Source organism: Enoplosus armatus, chromosome 11 (assembly GCF_043641665.1).
Source record: "Enoplosus armatus isolate fEnoArm2 chromosome 11, fEnoArm2.hap1, whole genome shotgun sequence".
In the NCBI taxonomy this organism is placed as follows: Eukaryota; Metazoa; Chordata; class Actinopteri; order Centrarchiformes; family Enoplosidae; genus Enoplosus; species Enoplosus armatus.
Genome location: NC_092190.1, coordinates 1,362,771 through 1,384,731, shown reverse-complemented (window position 1 = coordinate 1,384,731; position 21,961 = coordinate 1,362,771). Strand labels below are relative to the sequence as shown.

Sequence of the window (21,961 nt, the reverse complement as noted above, 5' to 3'; positions counted from 1 at the left end):
TATGTCGAGCTGAACAAGAGCAGCTTATCTACAATCTATTCAGTTCAGTTCGAGTATGCAAATACTTCCATTTAATAGGATTTCAATTAGTTTCCACGGACACTTCAGATGAAATATGATCTCCATGACAAACAGATTTTAATATTCCATTCATATTCATTATTGGATACCGCACGGTTCAAAATAGTCTCAAAATGACTGTAATAATGTTATGTAATGTTAATACAATAACTAGTGTAATACCTTTACCCTTTAAGCTGCTCATACTAACTATCTATGCTGTTTGGCTTAATTTCAATGCAAATGTAACACCCACCTCGCTCTGTGTCTGAAGATTTTACCCAGCAAAGAGCAAGAGGACGACTGTTCAGAACAGCGCATGAAAATGCTCCCCCACAAATCTCAATAAACAGCTCACAAATATACAGTTTCATTTTTCGCAGTAGTGGCCACTGTAGTCTTTAACAGGTGATACTCAAACAGGAGTTAAAAAAACGCATTTGTTGGGGACTATTTTCAGCGGCGAATTAATCCACATTCGGTGCTCCGGTGAGTATTTGGGTCCATCTGATCTAAAGCAGGAGTCTTTTCTAACTTAAGACTAAACTTGTGTTCTTTATCGACACTAGAGCCCTGAAGTCTCGGCATGTTTTGTTCAGTTAAAAGAAAGGGGGTTAAAACATGCTCACGTACCAAAAAATATATCGTCTGTGGTATCGAAACTCAGGTGTTGAGTTGAGTTTACACTTTGAATATCAAAAAGCGAGTGTATGATTTACTTTTGGAGCATTTCTTTACAACCTAAAAGAAGAAAAAAAAGAGATTTCCCAGCACAACTAAGTGGAATTCTGCTTTCAGGAAAGTTTCTTCAGAAATGCATTCTACCCCTTTTCTTCTTTTTTTTCTTTAAAGTATACTAAAACAATTAAAGCTTTTAAAGGTGATACTACTACTACTTTAAATTTGTTTATGTCTATTGTTCTAATACCCTCTACATATACTATGTATATACTACTACTGATACTACTACTAATTTGTATTTGTTTAATATATATATACTGTACATATACTGTGTATATACTACTACTTTGTATTTGTTTTATATATATATATAATGTACATATACTGTGTATATACTACTACTGATACTACTACTACTTTGTATTTGTTTAATATATATATATACTGTGTATATATACTATTACTTTGTATTTGTTTAATATATATACTGTACATATACTGTATATATACTACTAATGATAATACTACTACTTTGTACTTGTTTAATATATATATACTGTGTATATACTACTCCTGATAATACTACTACTTTGTATTTGTTTAATATATATACTGTACATATACTGTGTATATACTACTACTGATACTACTACTACTTTGTATTTGTTTAATATATATATACTGTGTATATATACTATTACTTTGTATTTGTTTAATATATATACTGTACATATACTGTATATATACTACTACTGACACTACTACTAATTTGTATTTGTTTAATATATATACTGTACATATACTGTGTATATACTACTACTTTGTATTTGTTTTATATATATATATATAATGTACATATACTGTATATACTACTACTGATACTACTACTACTTTGTATTTGTTTAATATATATATATACTGTGTATATATACTATTACTTTGTATTTGTTTAATATATATACTGTACATATACTGTATATATACTACTAATGATAATACTACTACTTTGTACTTGTTTAATATATATATACTGTGTATATACTACTCCTGATAATACTACTACTTTGTATTTGTTTAATATATATACTGTACATATACTGTGTATATACTACTACTGATACTACTACTACTTTGTATTTGTTTAATATACAGTATATATACTGTGTATATATACTATTACTTTGTATTTGTTTAATATATATACTGTACATATACTGTATATATACTACTACTGATACTACTACTAATTTGTATTTGTTTAATATATATACTGTACATATACTGTGTATATACTACTACTGATACTACTACTACTTTGTATTTGTTTAATATATATACAGTATATATACTACTAATGATAATACTACTAGTTTGTATTTGTTTAATATATATATACTGTACATATACTGTGTATATACTACTGCTGATAATACTACTACTTTGTATTTGTTTAATATATATACTGTATATACACGCATGTTAGGTGTTGGCTGAAGTGAAAACCTGTCTACAAAAAGCCATTATAAACAATAGCACTTAAGCGACTGCAGCCACAATGATATTTTATTTTATTATTATTATTATTATTATTAATGTTGTTGTCGTAATTCTGACGCTATATGGGTGAGGTTTCCTTTAAAAGGCGTTTCAGGAAGCCTAAAAAGAAACTTCCCAGACTGTCTTCATTCCCAGATTTCGAGGAAGTGTCCGCGGCGTCGTTGTCGGTAGCTCTACAGAAGGACAGACGGACGGACGGACGGACAGACAGACGGACTCTGGCTGCTACGAAGACTAATGTGTCCGGGGACCCCTGGCGCCCCGTGAGATGACGCTGCCACGATGCTTCTCATTGTGCTGTGCGTTCAAGCCGTCGCCCAAGGTAATGCGGTTAGCGTTAGCGAGCTAAAGTAACGTTAGCAACATCCTCTGCCAGTGCGGACGTGTTCGATAAACGTGAGCCGACACGCCCCAAACAGCGACGTTCTCTTTTCTCATGGAAGTTGTTAGGCCGGCAAGCCAGACTCCATTAAAAAAAGATCACATTTTTAAAGCTTCCTTTCCATGTCAGCTGAGTCGAACATCACGTAGAACACGATTTATGCCGTTACTTACTCTTTCGAAATTTGGTGTGTGTGTGTGTGGGGGGGGGGGGCTACCAAAATGAACTGTACCAGTGTTCGTCTTTAAATGCCGCTCTGCGGTCAGTTTGTGAAGCGATACAGTCACAAGTACCAGCTGACTCACACTAACAGCTCATTGAAGAGAGTCAGTCCCATTAGCACGGCTGGATTGGACACAAATACGTACAAAGGCGTCCTCTCACCATCAAATAACAGTTGGGGAGAGGCCTGATGCAGTTTCAGGAAATGTCCCCTTTGTTTGCTCGTCTTACTGCATAAAGTGTCCAACGTCATCCTCTCATTCCGCCTGTCCATTCCCACCTGTCCCACCTGTCCCAGTGCTGTCCCAGGCCTCGCTGCCACCTCCGCAGAACGTCCACGTCGACGACTGGCTGCTGACGTGGACTCCCGTCGCCGAGGGCAGAGACGTCACCTACACCGTCAAGTACCGCAGGTGAGGTCCGAGGGGTTTGCGGTGTCCTGATGCAGCCCAGCGCGAGACGTGTCCTGTCTGGTGTGGACATGACTGTATGTGGCATTTAAAAAAAACTATTTTCTTGTGCCTGAAATGGTTGAAATAAAATCACGTCTCTTGTTCCCTTGTCCTCAGCTTTGACTCCGCCGCGTGGGAACGCGTGCCGGCCTGCGTCGGCACATCTCGCAGTTCCTGCAACGTCAGCTCAACCAAAGGCGAGCACGGCTGCGTTGCGCTGCAGGTGCGAGCGAGGGGGCGTCTGCAGACCTCCGAGGCAGTGGAAGCCTGTAGCACACACGGTGAGACCCGCTCCCTCACTGTCGTGGTTTTGTACAGGAAGCTCTGCACGTATGCAAGTTTTGATGCCGTGGTCCTGTCTTTTTATAATGTGCGAAATCTAACACACACACACACACACACACATATTGCTTGAGCTGGGGGGAAAAAGCAAACGAGCGTTGCATGATCCGGAAGCGACTGATTTCAGACCAAGTAACACTTCTGCAATTTCACAAATCATTCGTCGAGGTCAAGTCCGAGCTCTGACGTGCCTCTCTGTCATGTGGTGTGAACCTAGGTGTTAACCAACCTAACCGTGGTGTGAACCACGATGTGGGAGGTGTCAAAAAGCTAAAGAAAAAGAAAAAAAAAAAAAAAAAACCCACTGCAGGCTTTCATGACTGCCTTTTGGAAAACAGGTTGTTTTGTCGAGGTACATTTCAGGTCTCAAACGAGATCATAGACCGATTTTGGTCATTTGGTTGTGCTCTTCTTCAAGTTGGCCCCTGCACTCCGGAAGTCAATCTCACCGCGCAGCCGGGCACCCTGACCGTACACCTGAGCGGGGACCACAGCCTGGCTGACGAGTACGCGGACCACATAGTGCACCGGGTCTACTACGGCACGGAAGGAGAGCCCCTGCAGGTGAGGGCAGAATGCCGCTGCTCCTTGTTTTGTGTGTGCTGCAGGTGATCTTAATGTTAAAAATGGCATCTCCTCCCACTGTCTGGAACAAGAACCACCTGTTAAGAGTTCCAGTATGCTTCCGGTCTTTCCAGTGTTACCAGTACTTTGCTTTAACCCGCTGAACGGCCAATGTTAAAAAGGCACGAAATGACCTTCGAACCCTCCGCTCCTCAACAGGTGTTTGGAGACAGTACCTCTTCAGTGTCCATCCCTGACCTACAGGAGGGGCGGCGCTACTGCGCAAAGGTGCAGTACGTTTACTTCAACACGCCCGTCGGACTTCCCAGCTGCACCCGGTGTGAGCTCATCCCGGAGACAAGTAAGGGCGCTTGCTGGAAAAGCGATGGCCAGCATTGTACACTATTTGTGTGTGTTGGTGAAGCGAGGACTGTTTGGATTATTCCTTTTTAATGCGCACGTTGTTTCCATGAAGTTGAATCGGTTGCATCAAGTTTTAAAAGCTCATAAATCATTGGAAGTCGGGACGTGATGAGAGTTGTGATGGATTGCTTCCGTCTCTCTCTTGCTTGTGTGAATGTGTGTGTGTGTGTGTGTGTGTGTACCTTTTGGCGTCTCCCCAGGAAAAGACCTAAAGCAAACGGAGATAATCGTAGCTGCGGTGGTGGTCATCGCCCTGCTCGTTCTGATCCCCGTGACGGCGTACGTCCTCATCTTCCAGCATGGGAGAATCAAGCAGTGGCTGCGCCCGCCGTACGAGATCCCAGAGGATGTGAGCACAGACACTGACACACACACACACACACACAACAACAACAAAGACAACCTGTTGTGTTCACTTAAAACACCCAGCTATGTAATGTACAATATGTTTTTTCTCTCTTCTCCCCACTAGTTCTTCCTCGAGCCGCTTCCTGGGTGTCACCGACTCGTCTCCACCAGCAGCCCCAATGAGGAGCACTGCGACGTCATCTCCTCAATCACCCCAGAGTAGTCCGCTTTGTGGCCCTCTTGTTTGGCTGCGGTGGGGGTTCAGACCTGAGGATTGAACTGTTTGGGGCTCCTGCAAACCATGAACCTTCATTTATTTTTTTTTTTTTTTAATTAAAGGTGCCAGTGCGTGTAGGATTTGTATCAACACAATTAGGATCCGTGTGCAGATGGCAACGGCGACTGCTCACCCTCCACTTCCAATGCGCCTACGGTGGCTGAGGAACGGGGGGGAAAAAAACCCTGCGAGGGGGCCCTCTCTAGAGCTCTAGAGGTTTGTCCGCTCTGGGCTACTGTGGAAACATAAAGGGCTCATTCAAAGGAAACGACAACACAGCGATTCTCTTTTCCAGGTGATTTATACACTAATAAAAACAAAGACACAACAAAGATCCCTCCTAAATCCTGCACACACACAAAAAAAAAAGAAATTCTAGGAAATTAACAATCCTAGCGAATGTAAAACTTTAAAGGTTTGTGTGACAAAGTGCCACATTGAGCAAAAACAACTAGATAATGACAATAAGTATGATGCTTGGTAGAATTTTTGCACTTTTTTTTTTTTATTTTTTAAATGAGCATACATTTGTGAAACCGCGTCGTGATTTGTCGGTTCGCGTGCACCCTTTGCCGCTAAATACGAGAGCCACGGTCGACACAAGTCGGCTTAAAGCCGCGTTCACGCAGGACCTCGCACCGCGTGACACCTAGTTTTAGTCCTTCTTGAGCCAAGAATACTGCTGATTTCTTAAGACATTTCTTATGACCGTGCACTATTTCCTTTTTATATGATGATAATGATTTACTATTAAGTGTGTCACTTTGGCACAGTTATATTTTTTCAAACGCTTCATTGTTGTTGCATTATCTTTATTGTGAACCCCATCCTGGCAGCTGTTGACTGTATTTCGCCGGGACTAAAGTCCAGCACGCACCGTGGCTGTACTTTCTCTTGTAAACGTCCAGCCAGTCTAGATGTTCTGACTGTCATGATGTCGCTTTTATCTGGCTCTGCCATTTTTCCCCCTACCCTAATTGTTGTTGTTTTGTTTTTTTTTTTGGTTTGTTTCTACTTCTTTGTACACAATGTAATGATCCTGAACTTTACACGAGTTGTAAAATCAGTTAGTGGGAGGGTTGCAGGGTTTTATCCAGAACTCCTGCAAGCTGGCCTTGAGTCACAATAAAAAGGAGTCATGTAAAGATTGACAGCTTTGTGGATGTGGGATTCACCTGAATCACAACATATTTCCTTATTTAACCTCATACAGCCTTGAAGTTTAGGTTTGGTTTTAAACCCCCCCCCCCCCCTTCCTCTTTTTTCCTCCCTCCCTCCGCCTTCAGTTTTCATTTGGCGTGAGAAGCATTAAAAAAACAACAGCCACATCTCTTTTCATAGAGGGGGCCGGTTCTTAAGGATGTGAGACAGTGAGGTCTGTCAATTCAAGTGAAAGAGAAAGTGGGACACTGGCTTCTGAAAAGGGACATTGCGGTCGAATGTTTCAACGCAGTGAGCGCCACTAACAAAAAGCCTACTCACTTCCATTGTACTGGGGACACTTCTGAGACGTACCTCAAAACCTGGATGAATAAAAGCGAAACTCTCCCATTTCTTGTAATTGTTACACTGCAATAAAAATTAAGATATCCCTCTTTTTTTTCTTTTTTTCTTTTGTTCATTTCGTCACATCAAAATTATTTTAAAGCTGCACCTATAGAGCGCTGCAGGGATGACGTGTTTTTGTGGGCCAACCCGGAAGTTAGCGTTAGGACTCATTCCTGCAGCACCTCCATTAACACGTTTATATTAACAATGGATTAAACCACTACTGTGTAACGTGTCACTGATTGTTTATGGGGTGATAACATGTCAGAAGTGTGTTTACAGCTTCCTCCGCTGCGTGCAAGTGGCCAAAAAGAAAATCACGCAGCTCTGAAATAAAAGGATTCATTCGAGATCTATAAAAGTGATTCCTGTGAAATATGAATGTTCCATGTATTGTTCAGAGGGAAATACTACTGGATATGCAACTGGATGTAGAATAAAAAAATAAAAAAAAAGATGGGTTACTATAAAAAGTGTAATGATGACACACAGCTCCCAGTTCCACTACAAACAGTTGAATGGACGGACACGCATCGGACAGCTAATAAAACATTTTTTTTTATTTTCCCCCCACTTTTTTTAAACTCTTGAAAAGTCAGACAAATTGTTAAAAAGATGGAAACTAATCCCAAATCCCAATCCCACCCCCCTCTGGTTTTTCCATCTTGTGCCCCCCCCCCCCCCCCCCATGCAAGTCAAAGCTTCAGGGTACAAGTGTATCTCATTACATAAATTATATAACTTACAAAATGGCCTGTTGCACACGTCTATATACGATAGCAAGGAGTGCAAAAGCAGTCCGTTACAAGTCCTTTAATACTGTTACTACAGCGGTCTGATTGACAGCTTCACAATATTTGTTCTATACTTAAATACTTCAAATGGCTACCCAAAACAAAAACAAACAAAAAAATACCTGATTACTTACATTTCACTTTACAGGGCTTTTTTTTTTTGTTTGTTTGTTTTTTTTTCCTGGTAGAAACCAGAGCTAAACAAGGACAAGAGGACAAAACAAGACTATTTAAAAAAACAAACAAACAAACAAACAAAACACACGTCATCCTGAGGCAGAACGACAGTGACTCATCCGTCACTCTCGTCTCTCACTTTAAAATCCAGTGCATGTAACCGACATACGAGCGTACGACGTGAGCAGCTTGAGTAGAGACAGCAGAGGGGGGCTTTCGTGGTGCGTTCGCTCCCGCGCCCACTTCAACATGTGTCCATGTCAATAAATGAGTCCCCCTGAAAGACGACGGGTTCCCCTTTCTGGTTCGCTACAGTGAGATGACACTGTAACCCTCGACGCATTGTTGTTGTTGTTGTTGTTGTCAAAATGACGGCAGAGCTAAATCAACCTGGCTGCTCGGCTGTCGACAACAAACAGGAAGTCCCTTATTTAAAATCCAGACGTTTTAAAATGTGATTTTTTTTTTTTTTTTTTCTTTTTGTCAAGAACAGCACAGATAACACTATACACTATATGCCTGTTGACACAGTCAGTCAGAGTGTGTGTGTGTGTGTGTGTGTGTGTGTGTGTGTGTGTGTGTGTGTGTGTGTGTGTGTGTGTGTGTGTGTGTGTGTGTGTAGCAGCAGGGATGGGTTTCTACTTAAAAAGCAAATGCAGGTTATAAAACATTCTGTGAGTGTGTGTGTGTGTGTGTGTGTGTGTGTGTTGGGGGTGGAGGTTCTATGACTTTTTCATTTAAAACAACAGCTTACAAAATGTGTGTGTGTGTGAGAGACACAGTCAGTAATAAGACAGATCCTCTTAACCCCATAAATCTTCAGTCCGGCCGAACTTGTAGGTCAGAGTGCTACAGAGGGAGATACAGAGAGAGAACAGGACATCAGGACACTGTGGCCTCTGCAGCACAAACGGCAGCTACAGTTTTTTTTGTTCCATCACAATGGAGGAGGGGGGGGGGCAAAAACATCCATTGCACAGCTTCCCAGTGCAGCACCAGAACGCCTCGTCTTTCAACCTTTATTTAAGTCTCGAAGAATCACTTCATGATGTCGTGAGTACAATTAAACACAGAATAAACCCCAAAAACAGTTGAAAAGAGTTACATTCAAGAGCAGGGCAGCTTGTAATCATGGTTTGGAATTGACCTATAGGTACCGTTGTGTTAGGTTTCAGTGAGTGTTGTAAAATGTTCTAAAAAGCAGTCCGCCTCCGCGAGCTATGACACTCTGCTCCCCTCTTTGTTGTTTTTTATTTTTTGTGTGTGTGTGTGTGTGTGTGTATGTTGGATCAATTGGACTGACAACCTTTCAGCGGTGAAAACGGGGACTTCTATGTAGACTTAAAGTGGCTACTTGGGTCAGTTTCAGACTTAAGAGTGAACAGGAGGACACGCCGCTACGTGTAACAGCTGACCTATAGTTGCGCGTTAAAGGGGTTAGTATGGCGGGGGCTGCAAGCGGCGCCGGAGAGACCACAAGAGCTGCGATTGGTCAGCTTGGCAAGTCTCTGTTCCTACCTGTCCATAACCGGTCCGCGTTAAGCATTTACATTTACTACATTACTGTACAACCTCTCTGCATTACAGTTAATTCATTTCATCATATTTACTGCATATGTATACATTACATACTATTTTATTCCTATATTTTAAACTTCTGCACTACTTATGTCTTAGGGTGGATTTTTAGTCCTACAAATATGGGGTCCAATTTCAGCGTACTTACATTACGTTGCTTAAAATTCAAATGGGAAAAAATGGTATGCTCTAACCCTAGAGTGCAGACAATACTGAACAACCGCTTTACAAAGGTGGTGGTTTTGGTCCAGTTTCATGTTGTACTCACCTAAAAAAGATGAAAGCGTTCTGAAAGAACACAGCCAGCCCGGGTCCCACTTCTTTCTCTAAAAAAAAAAGAAAAGAAAAAGAAATTAAACAAACAGAGAAACATAACCAAAATCACAGTCAATAACACAACATTCACTGCAACAAATCCACAGTCCTGCCGTGTAAAGGGGACTCCTTCAGTTCAGCTAAAGCTAACACGAGACAAATCAAGAGGGTGCCTTCTATTAGAAAAAAATCAGAATCGCAGCCACGATCTGGGATGAATAATAATAATAATAATGTCTCCCCAGGGACTCATTCCCAGAGCATCTTTGAGAGCTTTATCAACTCTATTCCATTCTGAGACTCTCCAAGAGCGGTTTATTCTGTCTGAGCTGTGACGACACCAACTATATATACACATATACATACATACATACATACATATATATATATACATACAGTTGCAATCAGAAATATTCAACCCCCTCACCTCAAAAGACATTATAGTGATGTGGATGAAAGATAATGACAATAAATGACAAAAAACCTCATTAAACAACAAAAAAAGATTTATTGATACATATTTGAGTTATTTTGACAACAGAAGTTGACTTAACTTTGAAGCTCAAATGAAAAATGTGACTCTTTTACAACTTTTTATATACTCTTTTATAACTTCTAACAAACGTTTTCGGTAAGTGCTGACAAGCTTCTTACACCTCTCGATCGGAATCTTCTTTGGATCCCACCAAAGATTTTCAATCGGATTTAAATCTGGTGACTGAGAAGGCCGCTCCAGGACGTTCCAGGATCTTTTTCTCAACCAAGCTTTGGTTGACTTGGAGGTGTGCTTTGGGATCGTTGTCTTGCTGCTTTAATTTGTCAACAGAATGCATCACATTCCTCTTTAAAATGGCCTGGTATGTCTGGGAATCCATGATGCCAGGTACACGATCCAGATTGCCAGTTCCTGCCGCAGAAAAACAGCCCCACGTCATCAATGACCCACCTCCATGCTTGACCGTGGGGATGGTGTTCTTCTGGTCATAAGCCTGGCCTTTTGCACGCCAGACATACCGCTGGTCCATATGTCCAAACAGTTCCAGTTTGGTTTCATCAGTCCATAGAACTGTCTCCCAAAACTCTGGAGTCTTATCCAAATTCCTCCTGGCATATTTTAGTCTACTTTTGATGTTCCTTGTGGGGAAGAGTGGAGTGCGTCTTGGAGTCCGGCCATGAAGTCCTTGTTTATTCAGCGCACGTCTCATAGTTGCCACTGAAGCACTTGTACCAGCCTTCATCACGTCATCCTGTAGGTGTCTTGCAGTCACACGGGGGGGGGGGGGGGTTCTTACTTATCCTGACTAAGTTGCTCAGGGCCCTTGATGAAATTTTGGGCTTTCTTCCATGGCCAGGCAGGTTTGCAGCTGTTCCATAAGTTTGAAACTTCCTTATAATGCTCCCAATGGTGTCTCTTGGAATGTTAAACGTTTTTGGAAATCTTCTTATACCCAAGGCCCTTCAGGTGTGATGAAATAATCTCCTCTCTCAGCTTTTGTGGAAGCTCCTTTGTCTTTCCCATGATTGCAACTCACCTTGAATACCTTCATGGGTGAGGTTTATATATGCATATATATATATATATATATATATATATATATATATATATATATATATATATATATATGTTTTTGGACTACAGTGGCTAGCTAGCTAGCCAGATGATCTGTAGAAGCCCTTTGTTTGTACCGAGTGGATGTGATTGGCGAGTTACGCGCTAGCTAATCCCTGATTGGTTGTTTGATTCAGGCCTGGCACATTTTTTTAAGACTAAATATAAAAAAGGGGGCGGGTGCTCACACACATTTAAAAAAAAAAAAATGTTTTATTAAAAGGAGTCCTTCAATTAGATATTGTTAGGACATACAATGGTCAAAATGCCAAAATTATAATTCAATAATATTGCCTACTGTGGCTTTAATATCTGTACTTGAGTTATGAAGTGTTTTTTTGAAATCAACTTCTCATTACATTGAGCCATTCAGCTGTCTCACCATAAAGCATCCCCCCCCCCCCCGACACACACACACACACACACACACACTCACACATATAACGCTGCTGTGTGAGGAAAAAAGCAGATAATGACAGTCTACAATGAAGTCCCTGCCTCCAGACCGAGCGAGGAAATTGGATCCCTCCGAGATACAGCGACTGATAATATGAAGGTGTGAGCCGTCTTTTGCCCAGTGCAGAGAGGATGTGTCATCTTGTCTCGGTGCAATACAAGAGAAAAGGCCATCCGGATGAGGACGGAGTGAACCGCGAACCCGGGTCTCATTTCTCAGCGTAACGACAGAAAAGAAACACCCTCCGTGACGCTTGCAACAAGAATTAATGATACGATTGACTCACTTGGCATGACGTAGCCACCGAACAGGATCCAGATGGAGGCGATGAGCGAGCCGAACATCATCATGAAGCCGATAAACAGCCAGAGACGAGCTCCTGCAAGAAACACGGGCATGCTGATCACTAGTTAGTCACACCCTGATATAATAACACCGCGCGTGCTCCAATTACAACACAATATTGCATTATGCCGGCTATGATGAAGGCTACAGGGGCCTCTATTAACCCGAGCACGAATATGACTTAACCCTGACGTGCGTATATTGTTTTAGTGTACTGCATTTGTCTTCGTGAACAATTCCCGCTGACTGGAAGTTTAGAATTCATTCATTTAGAACAGAGAGCGTGTCATGTGACAGGGTCAAGGCTAGGAAAGGGGAAATGGAACTGGTTTGGGTAGGTAGATATGGATGGGAGTCGGTGCTTTTGCAGCTATTACATAACATTCACCGTCAATGTGGCCCATTGTATAGAAAAATACATTAACCCTTTGAACTCTGCAATAGAAATGATCCGCCAGTGCCCACATTGGCATTTTTTTGTTGACTGTGATGTCGTTTCTTTCAAATCCTTAAAATCTCTACAGCCTAAGCTAAAAGCTTATGGAAGCCAATAAGCCATAATGATTGCTAAAAGTATTGGAATTGTGTCATAAATAAAGAAAATACGAAAATCCTTTTTCTATTTTCTAAAACACAATTTGATCAAAAAAAAAAAATCTAAATGTAGAAGCACGAACAAAACATTTCTTAACACTCCAGAAGTTATTTGAACCGCAGTCATCACTTCTCTTATTACGGTGTGAAGCATAATGCACCAACATAGGTGCACCTGAAGCATCATGTTTTTCTTTAAACCAATCACAATCGTCTCGGGCGGCGCTGAGCACCGGGATGCAGCGACGGTGGTGAAATATCCCCAGCAGCCTACATCCGGTGAGCCAGACTAGCTAAAGACTAGATCTAAATCTACACTAAATCTAGACTAGATTTCTGTGCGCAGCCAGGCGTGCAAGTCCAAGACAAAAATGCATACACACAAATTGAGAGAAGCACACCTGTCCTGCCGAGGCAGCCCTCTCCATACGTGTCCCCTCTCACCTGGCCATTAGAAACCGCATTGATCCTGGAAATAAAAGACACGGTCAACAGTTACGCAAAAGGCAGAACATCGGACCTAAAAGCTTCACTGTCAGTGAACTTTCTTTAGTACTTCCTTTGGTTGAAACGGCGGAACAACAAAGATGCTACTACGCGATGTCAAGAGAAGCTGCTTTATCAAAAATGGGCTTCTTTTTTTTTTTCTCTCTCTCTCTCTAAGTGCCCACGTTCCATGCTAGCCGTTGTTGCTGTTGTTATTGTTCAATTTCCTTCAGTATGTGGCCTCTGTGGCCTCCATCTTGCGTAGTAAGACAATGAAACCATTTTGCAGCCTGATAATCAGAATAGATTGCCATTTCGTTTCCCCCCCTCCCACTTGAGCCCCTGAACAAATTGGATGCGCGGGAGGTGACTCGGGGGACTGGAACAAAGCCGAACACTGAAGTGACAGCAGCAGATTACAAAGATGCAGATAAGGTCACTTCACACTCGGCAACGCGAGAGGAAACCAGCTCTTTCGCAGTCTGTAGCCTTCGGTGCCCCCACTAAACTGAGACCTCTCGCTCGCAATGTACGGCTGCCCGGTATTGCGCGTGCTGGCTCACCGACATGACCTTTAGGGACACTTGTTGGAATTGAGCCATCCCACTTGCAATTCCTCCCAATTGTTCTCCATATGAAAAGCGTGATTCCCCTGCACTGCAGTCTTTTGTCTTCTCTGACTCTCCAGGGTTTCTGAGTGTTCACCAAATTAAATGCAAGGCTTTGAAATAAAGGATTGCTGGTGTAATTTAATACCTTTTTCAAAGAATGATGGGAAACCAGGAACAACAAAGGCCCCCAATTGATAATTAAGCGCATACATTTATTGACATTTATACCTCATTTTGTCGGTACCTTCCAGGTGAATATAACCCCAATTCCTAGTGACATAACTGATCAATCACTGTGACCCTAAGCCCAAGGATGGCTAACTTAATGGTCCTGCCGAGCACAGGCCCAGGGGCCTGGGTCAGGGCCTCTACATGAAGTGACTTTTAAAATTTCTGGTCGTAAAAGTCACAGAGAGCTCAGTTAAAGCGTACAAAATGGCTGAGCAAGACGCATCAAACAATCCCAAAGAGATGCAAAAACGACCACAAAGAGAAGCAAAACTACTTTTTGTCCAGCCTGGAGGTCTTCCTCCAATAGAGGAGAGGTTCAGGGGCCTTTTACTAGTCTGTGTTCAGGGGTCTATTTTCTCACAATGCGTCCATGTCTGGACCCAGGTCAATGTCAGAAAAGTGATGGATGGATTAACCAATTAACAAGTAAATAACTGATTGATTTAGGTTTTAGCTCAAATTGACACTGGCCTATTATGAGTTGACGAGCTTCCTAGCTACCGTCTCTTCATGGTCAAAAGTTATAACTTTAAGACCTTTGTGAATGAAATGTAAGACTTTTTAATATCTTCTAAGGCCTTTTCGAGGGAACTGAATTCAGTGCTTTTGAAGACTTTCGCTGCAGATAGATCCTGCGGAGGGCTGCAGTCTTCTTTTCACCTGCCAACAAATAGCTCCACCACAAGGTTGTAACAACGCGGGAGCATCACATCCATTCCTTGTTTGTCCGTTCCCCCTGCTCACGACCGCTGCGAATTGTTTCGGTGTCCAATTATCTCTACAGACAGACGGAGCGTCAGGCGCTTACATGAAGAATGCTATGGTGGAGAAGACGCCGCATGTGTGGAAAGCGTGGTTCATCTGCTCCTGGGATGGATACGTCACCGCCGCGTCAATCATGATCCACCAGCCTGTGAAGAACTAGGAAAAAAAACAAAAAAAAAACACATGAGATGCAGTTCCAGTGCACTGGGAAATACTGTGCTGAACCAACTTGTGATATTCGCACCACCTGCAAACATGACATTGCACTTTCCTGATAAAAAAAAAAAAGGTTTAATGAGACGTTCGTTAGTGAGGGAGCGTAACGAATCCGTGTATTTTGCCAACCAGGAACCGGATCCGAAATGGAACTGGCTTTCGGAACCCAGCCCTAGACGATACAGACTAAAAAGCACTACACCGGGTACACTTCTCCATTTCAGTCCTCTGTCCAGACTAAAACAGCGTTTTGCTCCAAAATGGAGCTTTTCGAAAACTGTTTCGAGTGTATAAATCTAAAAGCGTTTCAGTGTTTGCTGGGAAAATGGAGCTTTCGCGAATTTGTGACGTAAGCCAGCCCACTGAAGGGTAGCAATCCAGTTGAAAAGAACTTTCTGCCGCCTCAAACCTCCTCTCTGATCACTCGGTCAATATAGCTGAACACGCAGCAGACAACCGTAGTCGCAGCCGCAAAACGATGGTTTTGGTCAGCCGTCTGTCTCCCTCTTTACCGGATGTCGGCTTTGTTGTTTGTCAGCTCAGTTAGACAAGCGGCGAGCGGTCCTGCTAACGCTAGCCGACTCTGCCCGTACTTGGAGGACGTCATAATACGATCCAGATCCACCAAAATCAGGCGTCTTTAAAACAGTCAATTCATCAGATTCTGGTTAAGAACAACAAACGTATTATCTGCATACAGAACGGAGAAGTGAGATCCGATCACAAGTGGTCACGGGAGACGCACGTTAATGCCAGGTGTAAACAGGGCCTCAATCAGCCACACACACTCTCTCTCTCTCTCTCTCTCTCTCGACTCACTGACCAGAACTCCAGCGACAATAGAAGCCACTGCGTTCCTCCTCTCCCCCCAGTCAATGCATTCCCACTCTGGCCAGCGGAAGTTGTCCAGAAAGCCAGCCATCTGCAGTCCTCTTCGCGTCCACCTCCTCCTTTTTTTTTTTTTTTTTTTTTTGTTTGTTCCCCCCTCTGATCCCTCTCTGCACAGGTGAACCCGGTCCTCCTCCTGACACCCGCTGTTCTTCACAGACCGCCGGCTGCTGGGCTTCTGGCTGGGATCAGTGTCTCTGTTGCCTGTGGAGGATGCATACATTCATGCAGTCTAGTTAACATCTAACGTGCAAACAGCTAGGGTTTCTCAGACATGGAAATAGATATAAGTCTAAGAGGGGTTTCTCAAGCCCAGGACGTGCCCTTCTTATACGGACTGCTGTGCCAATTTGCAATGAATTATTTGGTCATTTGTCGCTGGCTTGCTTGTCACCACTAATATTTGGTTCAGACAGCGTGTCCTTTAACCTGTTCTTAATTTTCAGTCAATCGAAAACACAGGTCTCGATCAAATACATTTACACGCTTGATTACTGCTTGATCTTCACAAATGTCTTCCACCAAGCAGAGCTTGTTGTGAGCAGCAGAACTACACGTGAAATGAGTCCTAAACGTCTCAATTAAGTGATATATATATATCTATATATATATAGATATATGTATACTGGGTGGGTCACAAGTCTGCCGAATTAAAAAACGAATGCTGTTCAACCGACATTAGATTAAAGTTTTTACCAGGCGCGTACCTACAAATGAGCATAACTATAATATCTTAAACTGCCATTTTACGGAACAGAGTTCTGCATCACGGTCAACCGTGGAATAAGGAACAGAAACACACCAGAATCCGGCTAACAGCTAAATTAAGCTAGCTCTAACAGTAGCCTAACAATGTTATTGCCGGCTTTCGGCTACAGTTCGTCCACAGCCGTGCCATTCGGCGTTAGTAAAACGACCCGGTTGTCTGTTCTTTCGGATTGCACCGTTAACTTAGTGGCGTGATAACCTTACCGCACGAATATTTCCCGGGCTGCGCCAAAAGCTCTATTAACGTTAGTGAGCTAACGGTAGCCACTCGTCCAACGGAAGCTGCGGCTTTCCCGTCGACAGCCAGCTAACGGTTCGCAAATATCGAGCGCACTGAGCTTAAAACACAGCTGCAGCTGAGTTCTGAGATGTTCTGCTTGAAGGGTTACGTGCGGTTGCAAACCTTAGTCAAGAGCCCGAGGTGCTTTCAGTTTCCATTGAAAGGCTGAAGCTGGCATTGGCTGCTCTTCTTCTTCTTCTTCTTCTTCTTCTCCTCCTTCGTCTTGTTCAGCGTCGTCTTCTTCTTCTCTACGTTTAATGGCAGTTGGCAAACAACGCAACGGCCCGTTACCGCCGCCAACTGCTGACCGTCTCTGCAAACTACAGTGTCTCTTGAATTAAAAATCACTTGAATGAAGTCAGAACGTACCTTGGTCGTAATTACTGTTAGACCCCCCCCCCGACACCCTGACATGTTTTAAGACACATAAACATACTCTGTCCAGAATGATAATTTGTTTTTTCCACACAAAAAAAAGAACAATTGCCTTGATGAAAAGTCCTATTCTCGGTGTACACGCACCAGATGTTTCTAGCTTTCACATAACTCTTGTGTAAATTGCAAATTGTAAATTGTGATTCACTTCACTCCAGTGATTAGAGACATGCCATGCTATGTTTATATATGTTGGGGGGTGGGGGGGGGGGTACATATCTAGAATCACCACTGATTATCAAGATTCTCTGACTGAATAAAAAGGTCTCGGCTTTGCTTCTCTGAAACGAACAAGGCCGCCTGCGGAGCATTCGAGGGCTGACTAAAAGGCCCGCAGCTGCTGTCTGAATGAGCAGTGAGTGGTTGCAGGATGAATCGCAACAAAGGCGACTGAATTTTTCATTTTTCTTGGATGGTGGATGGAGGGGCGGGGGGAGCAATCATAATGCTATTAATGGGATTGTGAAAGCTCAGAATCCACAATGACTCGCTCGTTATGAATGGCTGTGAAGTAGATTTTATGTTTCACTTTTTTTTCTCAGAAAAAGCAAAGACCGCCCGAGCATTATTCATTTTATAAAGAGCTACTCTCCAGAAATTATATTTTATTTTATTTATATATCTCCCCGTTTGTACTTTCAGCTGTCCGATGTGGGCAAAACTGCAACAATTAAACCTGCGATAACTCCTTTTTTTATGGCCACTTGGGGGCGGCAGAGATAGTAGAAGTAGAGGCTGACAATGTGAACTTCGCAAACAGTTGCTCATTTACGCGTCCAAGTAACGAAGTTACGAAATAACCCGGAAGTTAGCGCCGCCCCCGGTCCCCTCGACAAAAAGCCGATGGGGGTTTTGGATTATTGCTTACACGTTTTGTTCGGCAAGATAATCTTCACTAATGAACTCCACTTTTAGGATTTCTGTAGCGTAAATGGAGCAACCGCCTTGTTAGCAACCGCCTTTTTTTCAGGCATCTAACCAAAAACCCACTGACTTCCAGACGCGGGTTTCAGGACTCTATTCACTCTCTTTCAGCAGCGTTCTCGGTCTCCACCAACTCCTGAGGAAGGCATCTCCGAAACAGCGGCGTCGCGGGTAAAACCTGAGGGGAGCTGCAGATTCAGCTGATAATTATTTGTATGGTGTTCCCCTCGTCACCTTGTTTTCACCTTGTCATTTGACGCGTTGTTAATTATATTTGGCGGTGTGTCGACACACAATAGCACAGTGGTAACACTGCAGAGGCGCGCATAACAGAGTCTGGCGTGCGTACACCTGTCGCCCCAGTGCATGCTGGGAGGCCATGGGGTGCCACGCCATGAAAAAAAAAGAATAAAGGCAAGCGATCCCTGTAAAACATCGAACGTCTGGCTTTGCAGTTCAGTGTGGAGGAACGCTGGAGAAAATGTGCAAGCAGAACAGCCCTCACCCCTTTTCTGACCACTAACATTCATTCAGTCGCTTAACTTTTACAATTCAGAATTGCTCCTGTCCACAATCACTGAACCTCCAGTTACATTGTAAGAACAGGGAAGGTGGTGAATTCCTCCTCTGCAGGAACCCCCCCCCCCTCCCCTCCTCCCCCGTGCATGTCTCTGAGCAGAAGGGGTGTGTCGGGTCTGTCAGAGGAGGGCTCTCAAACTTGTTATTGAAGAAGGGATCCGGTTGCAGGTGACAGCTCGAGCGCTGCCTCGACCAGGCTTCGCTCCTGAGATTCCGTGTTTTTTTCCCGTGCCACAGAGAGAAAATGGTGTGACTGATCATCAACGGTGAGTCCTCACCGCTTTCAAATGAGAACGTTTTAGCCCAAGTTGGTCGTGTGTTTGAATCAATGATGATAAAAAAAAAAAAAAAATGTTTGAAATCCATTGCACTGGGACTTAAAACACATGTAACACTGCCTCTCAGCCACATCCTAACCCTGAACAAAGACTTCAAATCTCAAAGCGAAAGAGCAAGCGGCAAAAAAAGGGAGATTTTGCTTTTGTTTACTGTCAGAGTGACTCAGCATTTTATTTTCTCCTGTCAGGAAGTGCCAAGGGTCGGTCTAATCACACGAGCGAGATCAACCGGCCACGTTTATGACAGCTCCCGGGGGGGGGGGGGGGGGGGGGGTTTCCCGGGGGTTTGCGAACGCCACAGAAGGCATTTTACGGCTGTTCTCACAGGCTGAGCAGTGACCCCTTTGTGACAAGTGAACTGACTTTTGTGCGTAGAAATCGGTGGGACTGTCCCTTTAATTAGCTTTGGCTTCCTGAATAATGTCCATTTTCTCCCACTATTCCTCCACCCGTGTTTCTTGCAGTCTCAGAATCTCAGGCGATGTGTCAGTTTTTCCATTATGTAGATTTCCTCTACTATCTCCATCCATTGTTCCAGAGATTGTGTGTAAACCTCTGACTTTAGTAAAACACGCATGACAGCCCGATACAATATAGTGCCAATCACAGGCGGCTATCAGTGGCCAAACCTTCATATTTCCGCATATATATATATATATATATATATATATATATATATATATATATATATATATATATATAAATAATTGTGCATATAAGTATATTGATAGCAATAAATATTGCTTACAGTATATCATATTATACCATATATTCATCCATGTCTGTGATCACATGGTGAAAAGAAAAAACAAATTATCAGTGCCATTAATAATACTGACTGAGATGATCCAGTTTGAAGGGAACCTTCATTATCATCTGACGCAGAGGTGTGTGTGTGTGTGTGTGTGTGTGTGTGTGTGTGTGATGACTGGGATATAATGAAGTAGGGGTCGTGAATTATGAATTATTAGATGGAGCAGATTTATTCTTTGACTACTGGTCTTTCACTTTCAAACACTGCCACTCTGTGACTGGTCCATTCAGCCTCAAAATCACACACACACACACACAATACACACACTTTTTTTGTCGCAAGGATTACACTGATCATGGTATTTTCAGGCTAATAGATGACTGTGAAGCCGGAGAACATCAGCCGGCCTCTATTATTCCTCATTCTCTTTAGTCATGGGGGGGGGGAATGTACCAACCACGTCTGCGCATATTCCAGACAATATACATTTTTCATATCAGAGCCACGGCTTACAGTAAAATGTGGGTGTGAAAAGCACTGAACACACATTTACTGACATTTCTTCCTGCAGCACAACTATCGAACTGGATTGCAATTATTAGATTAAACATTTCGATGAACAACTGCAGGTTTTGTGCCTAAACCAGCCACCTTAACATACTGTTGGAAGGCCCGCTTATGGTCTTAGGCTGCGTTGCAGAGCTTCGGCTGACAGTTTCACGATGTTGTTCTTGTAGCCTGCAGGTATGTGGGGCAGAAGATCCGGGCTGCAGTGCGAGGCGAGGTGCAGCCGGGGGAAACGAGCCCCGCAGCGTGCCGCCAGGCAAAAGGTGGGTTTGGAGGCTTGCAGATGACGCTGCCGCCGTCGGGCCACTATTTCAAACAACGACGAGACTCGCAAGGTGGTGCACAGAGGACCACGTATGTGTCAGAGTTCTGTAAAGAGCTTGCAGGAAAAAAAAGAATTTTTGGGGATGTCTTTTCCTTTTAAAACGAAATGTTAGCATGCCTGGCTAACTAGCTAACTACCAACGGTAACAACCATGGCCAAGAGTTAGCATATCATTAGCTAACTACAACTAGTTAGCGACTAGCGAAACCTTATTCTTGTTATCCACAAAAAAAAAAAAAATGAACATTTCGGGGTTTAGACAATAACAGTGGTCTGCCTCTGCATCCCATCCCTTGTTTGTTTCTCTGCAGCACGAAGGGGGGGCGGCAGGCTGAGTGCTGATGAGCCCACCTTGATCCCCCAACCGACAGGGGCGGTCGAAGTGCTGCGGAGGGAAGAGCGCACATCCTGAAAGTAAGCTGAGAGCTGGAGGGTAGCGTGGTGGGTCCGTAATGAGGAGGCAAACACATCAAAACACACACACACACACACACACACACTCACAGATCCTGGTTCAGCTTGCTGCTTTTAGCCTCCAGCTCTCAGTTTTCTTTGCCGCTCGTCCTCCGTCCAGTGGAGCAAGAGCAGAGCAAGTCCGAGTCGGCAGAGAGGATGAAAGCCCGATCGCCAATTCCCCGTCAGAGGAACCGACCGGTCTGGATGGATGTTGAAGACTCTGCCGATGAAGCTGCGCCAATATTCACGTGTTCGTAGAGCTGTTCTTTGTCCTCTCTCACTGTAATACGCTTCATTAAACAAAACAAAAAAGGCATACTTCTTGTGTTCTCTGTGTGAGTCCCTGTGTCACATTTGTGCTCTGTGGCATCTATAATGTCACTCTATACTATATTACAATGATATTACTCTGTGCAGACAGTGATACAGTCAAAATATATATATATATATATATATCTGTCAGGATGTTTCGAGGTTTATTCAGTACCTTAACAGCTTAATAATAGTTCTTGTTTACTTAAAAGAATAAATGACCGGAACGGGTTTCATTTCCTGTGGAATTCTGGGTAAGGCGGGAAAAGTGAAAAAAAAAGGAGAGAAACGAGGAAGACGA

General features: G+C 43.2%; 2 protein-coding genes and 1 long non-coding RNA gene across 4 annotated transcripts; 2 read left to right on the top strand and 1 right to left on the bottom strand.

Moving 5' to 3' along the window:
- The first annotated feature begins 2,440 nt into the window (after nt 1-2,440).
- ifngr2 (interferon gamma receptor 2) lies at nt 2,441-7,206 on the top strand. The gene is made up of 7 exons (XM_070914984.1): nt 2,441-2,620; nt 3,201-3,315; nt 3,472-3,635; nt 4,115-4,260; nt 4,480-4,621; nt 4,884-5,032; nt 5,156-7,206. The coding sequence occupies exons 1-7, from the start codon at nt 2,581-2,583 to the stop codon at nt 5,252-5,254; spliced, it is 855 nt and encodes a 284-aa protein (XP_070771085.1). The 5' UTR covers nt 2,441-2,580; the 3' UTR covers nt 5,255-7,206.
- A 339-nt stretch (nt 7,207-7,545) lies between these two features.
- LOC139292315 (transmembrane protein 50B-like) lies at nt 7,546-17,161 on the bottom strand. Of its 2 annotated transcripts, none has more exons than XM_070914620.1 (7): nt 17,094-17,161; nt 15,858-16,126; nt 14,862-14,974; nt 13,127-13,194; nt 12,073-12,165; nt 9,674-9,731; nt 7,546-8,676 (listed from the first exon to the last, which is right to left on the bottom strand). In XM_070914620.1, the coding sequence occupies exons 2-7, from the start codon at nt 15,954-15,956 to the stop codon at nt 8,631-8,633; spliced, it is 477 nt and encodes a 158-aa protein (XP_070770721.1). In that variant the 5' UTR covers nt 15,957-16,126; nt 17,094-17,161; the 3' UTR covers nt 7,546-8,630. The 2 variants fall into 2 exon arrangements, with proteins under 2 accessions (XP_070770721.1, XP_070770722.1); XM_070914621.1 differs by lacking the exon at nt 17,094-17,161 and adding an exon at nt 16,895-16,973.
- Nucleotides 17,162-19,054: 1,893 nt separating this feature from the next.
- LOC139292538 (uncharacterized) lies at nt 19,055-21,666 on the top strand. The gene is made up of 3 exons (XR_011597620.1): nt 19,055-19,174; nt 20,738-20,830; nt 21,204-21,666. It is a non-coding gene; the product is annotated as an uncharacterized lncRNA (long non-coding RNA).
- The last annotated feature ends 295 nt before the right edge of the window (nt 21,667-21,961 follow it).

Excerpts from the sequence above, each read along its gene's own strand:
- ifngr2 (XM_070914984.1), top strand. The coding sequence starts at position 2,581 with ATGCTTCTCATTGTGCTGTGCGTTCAAGCCGTCGCCCAAG. Across the intron at positions 3,316-3,471 it reads TACACCGTCAAGTACCGCAG|CTTTGACTCCGCCGCGTGGG; the intron begins GTGAGGTCCGAG and ends CCTTGTCCTCAG. Across the intron at positions 4,261-4,479 it reads CGGAAGGAGAGCCCCTGCAG|GTGTTTGGAGACAGTACCTC; the intron begins GTGAGGGCAGAA and ends GCTCCTCAACAG.
- LOC139292315 (XM_070914620.1), bottom strand. The coding sequence starts at position 15,956 with ATGGCTGGCTTTCTGGACAACTTCCGCTGGCCAGAGTGGGAATGCATT. Across the intron at positions 14,975-15,857 it reads CTATTGTCGCTGGAGTTCTG|TTCTTCACAGGCTGGTGGAT; the intron begins GTCAGTGAGTCG and ends TTTTTTTCCTAG. Across the intron at positions 8,677-9,673 it reads AACGCTTTCATCTTTTTTAG|CACTCTGACCTACAAGTTCG; the intron begins GTGAGTACAACA and ends CTCCCTCTGTAG.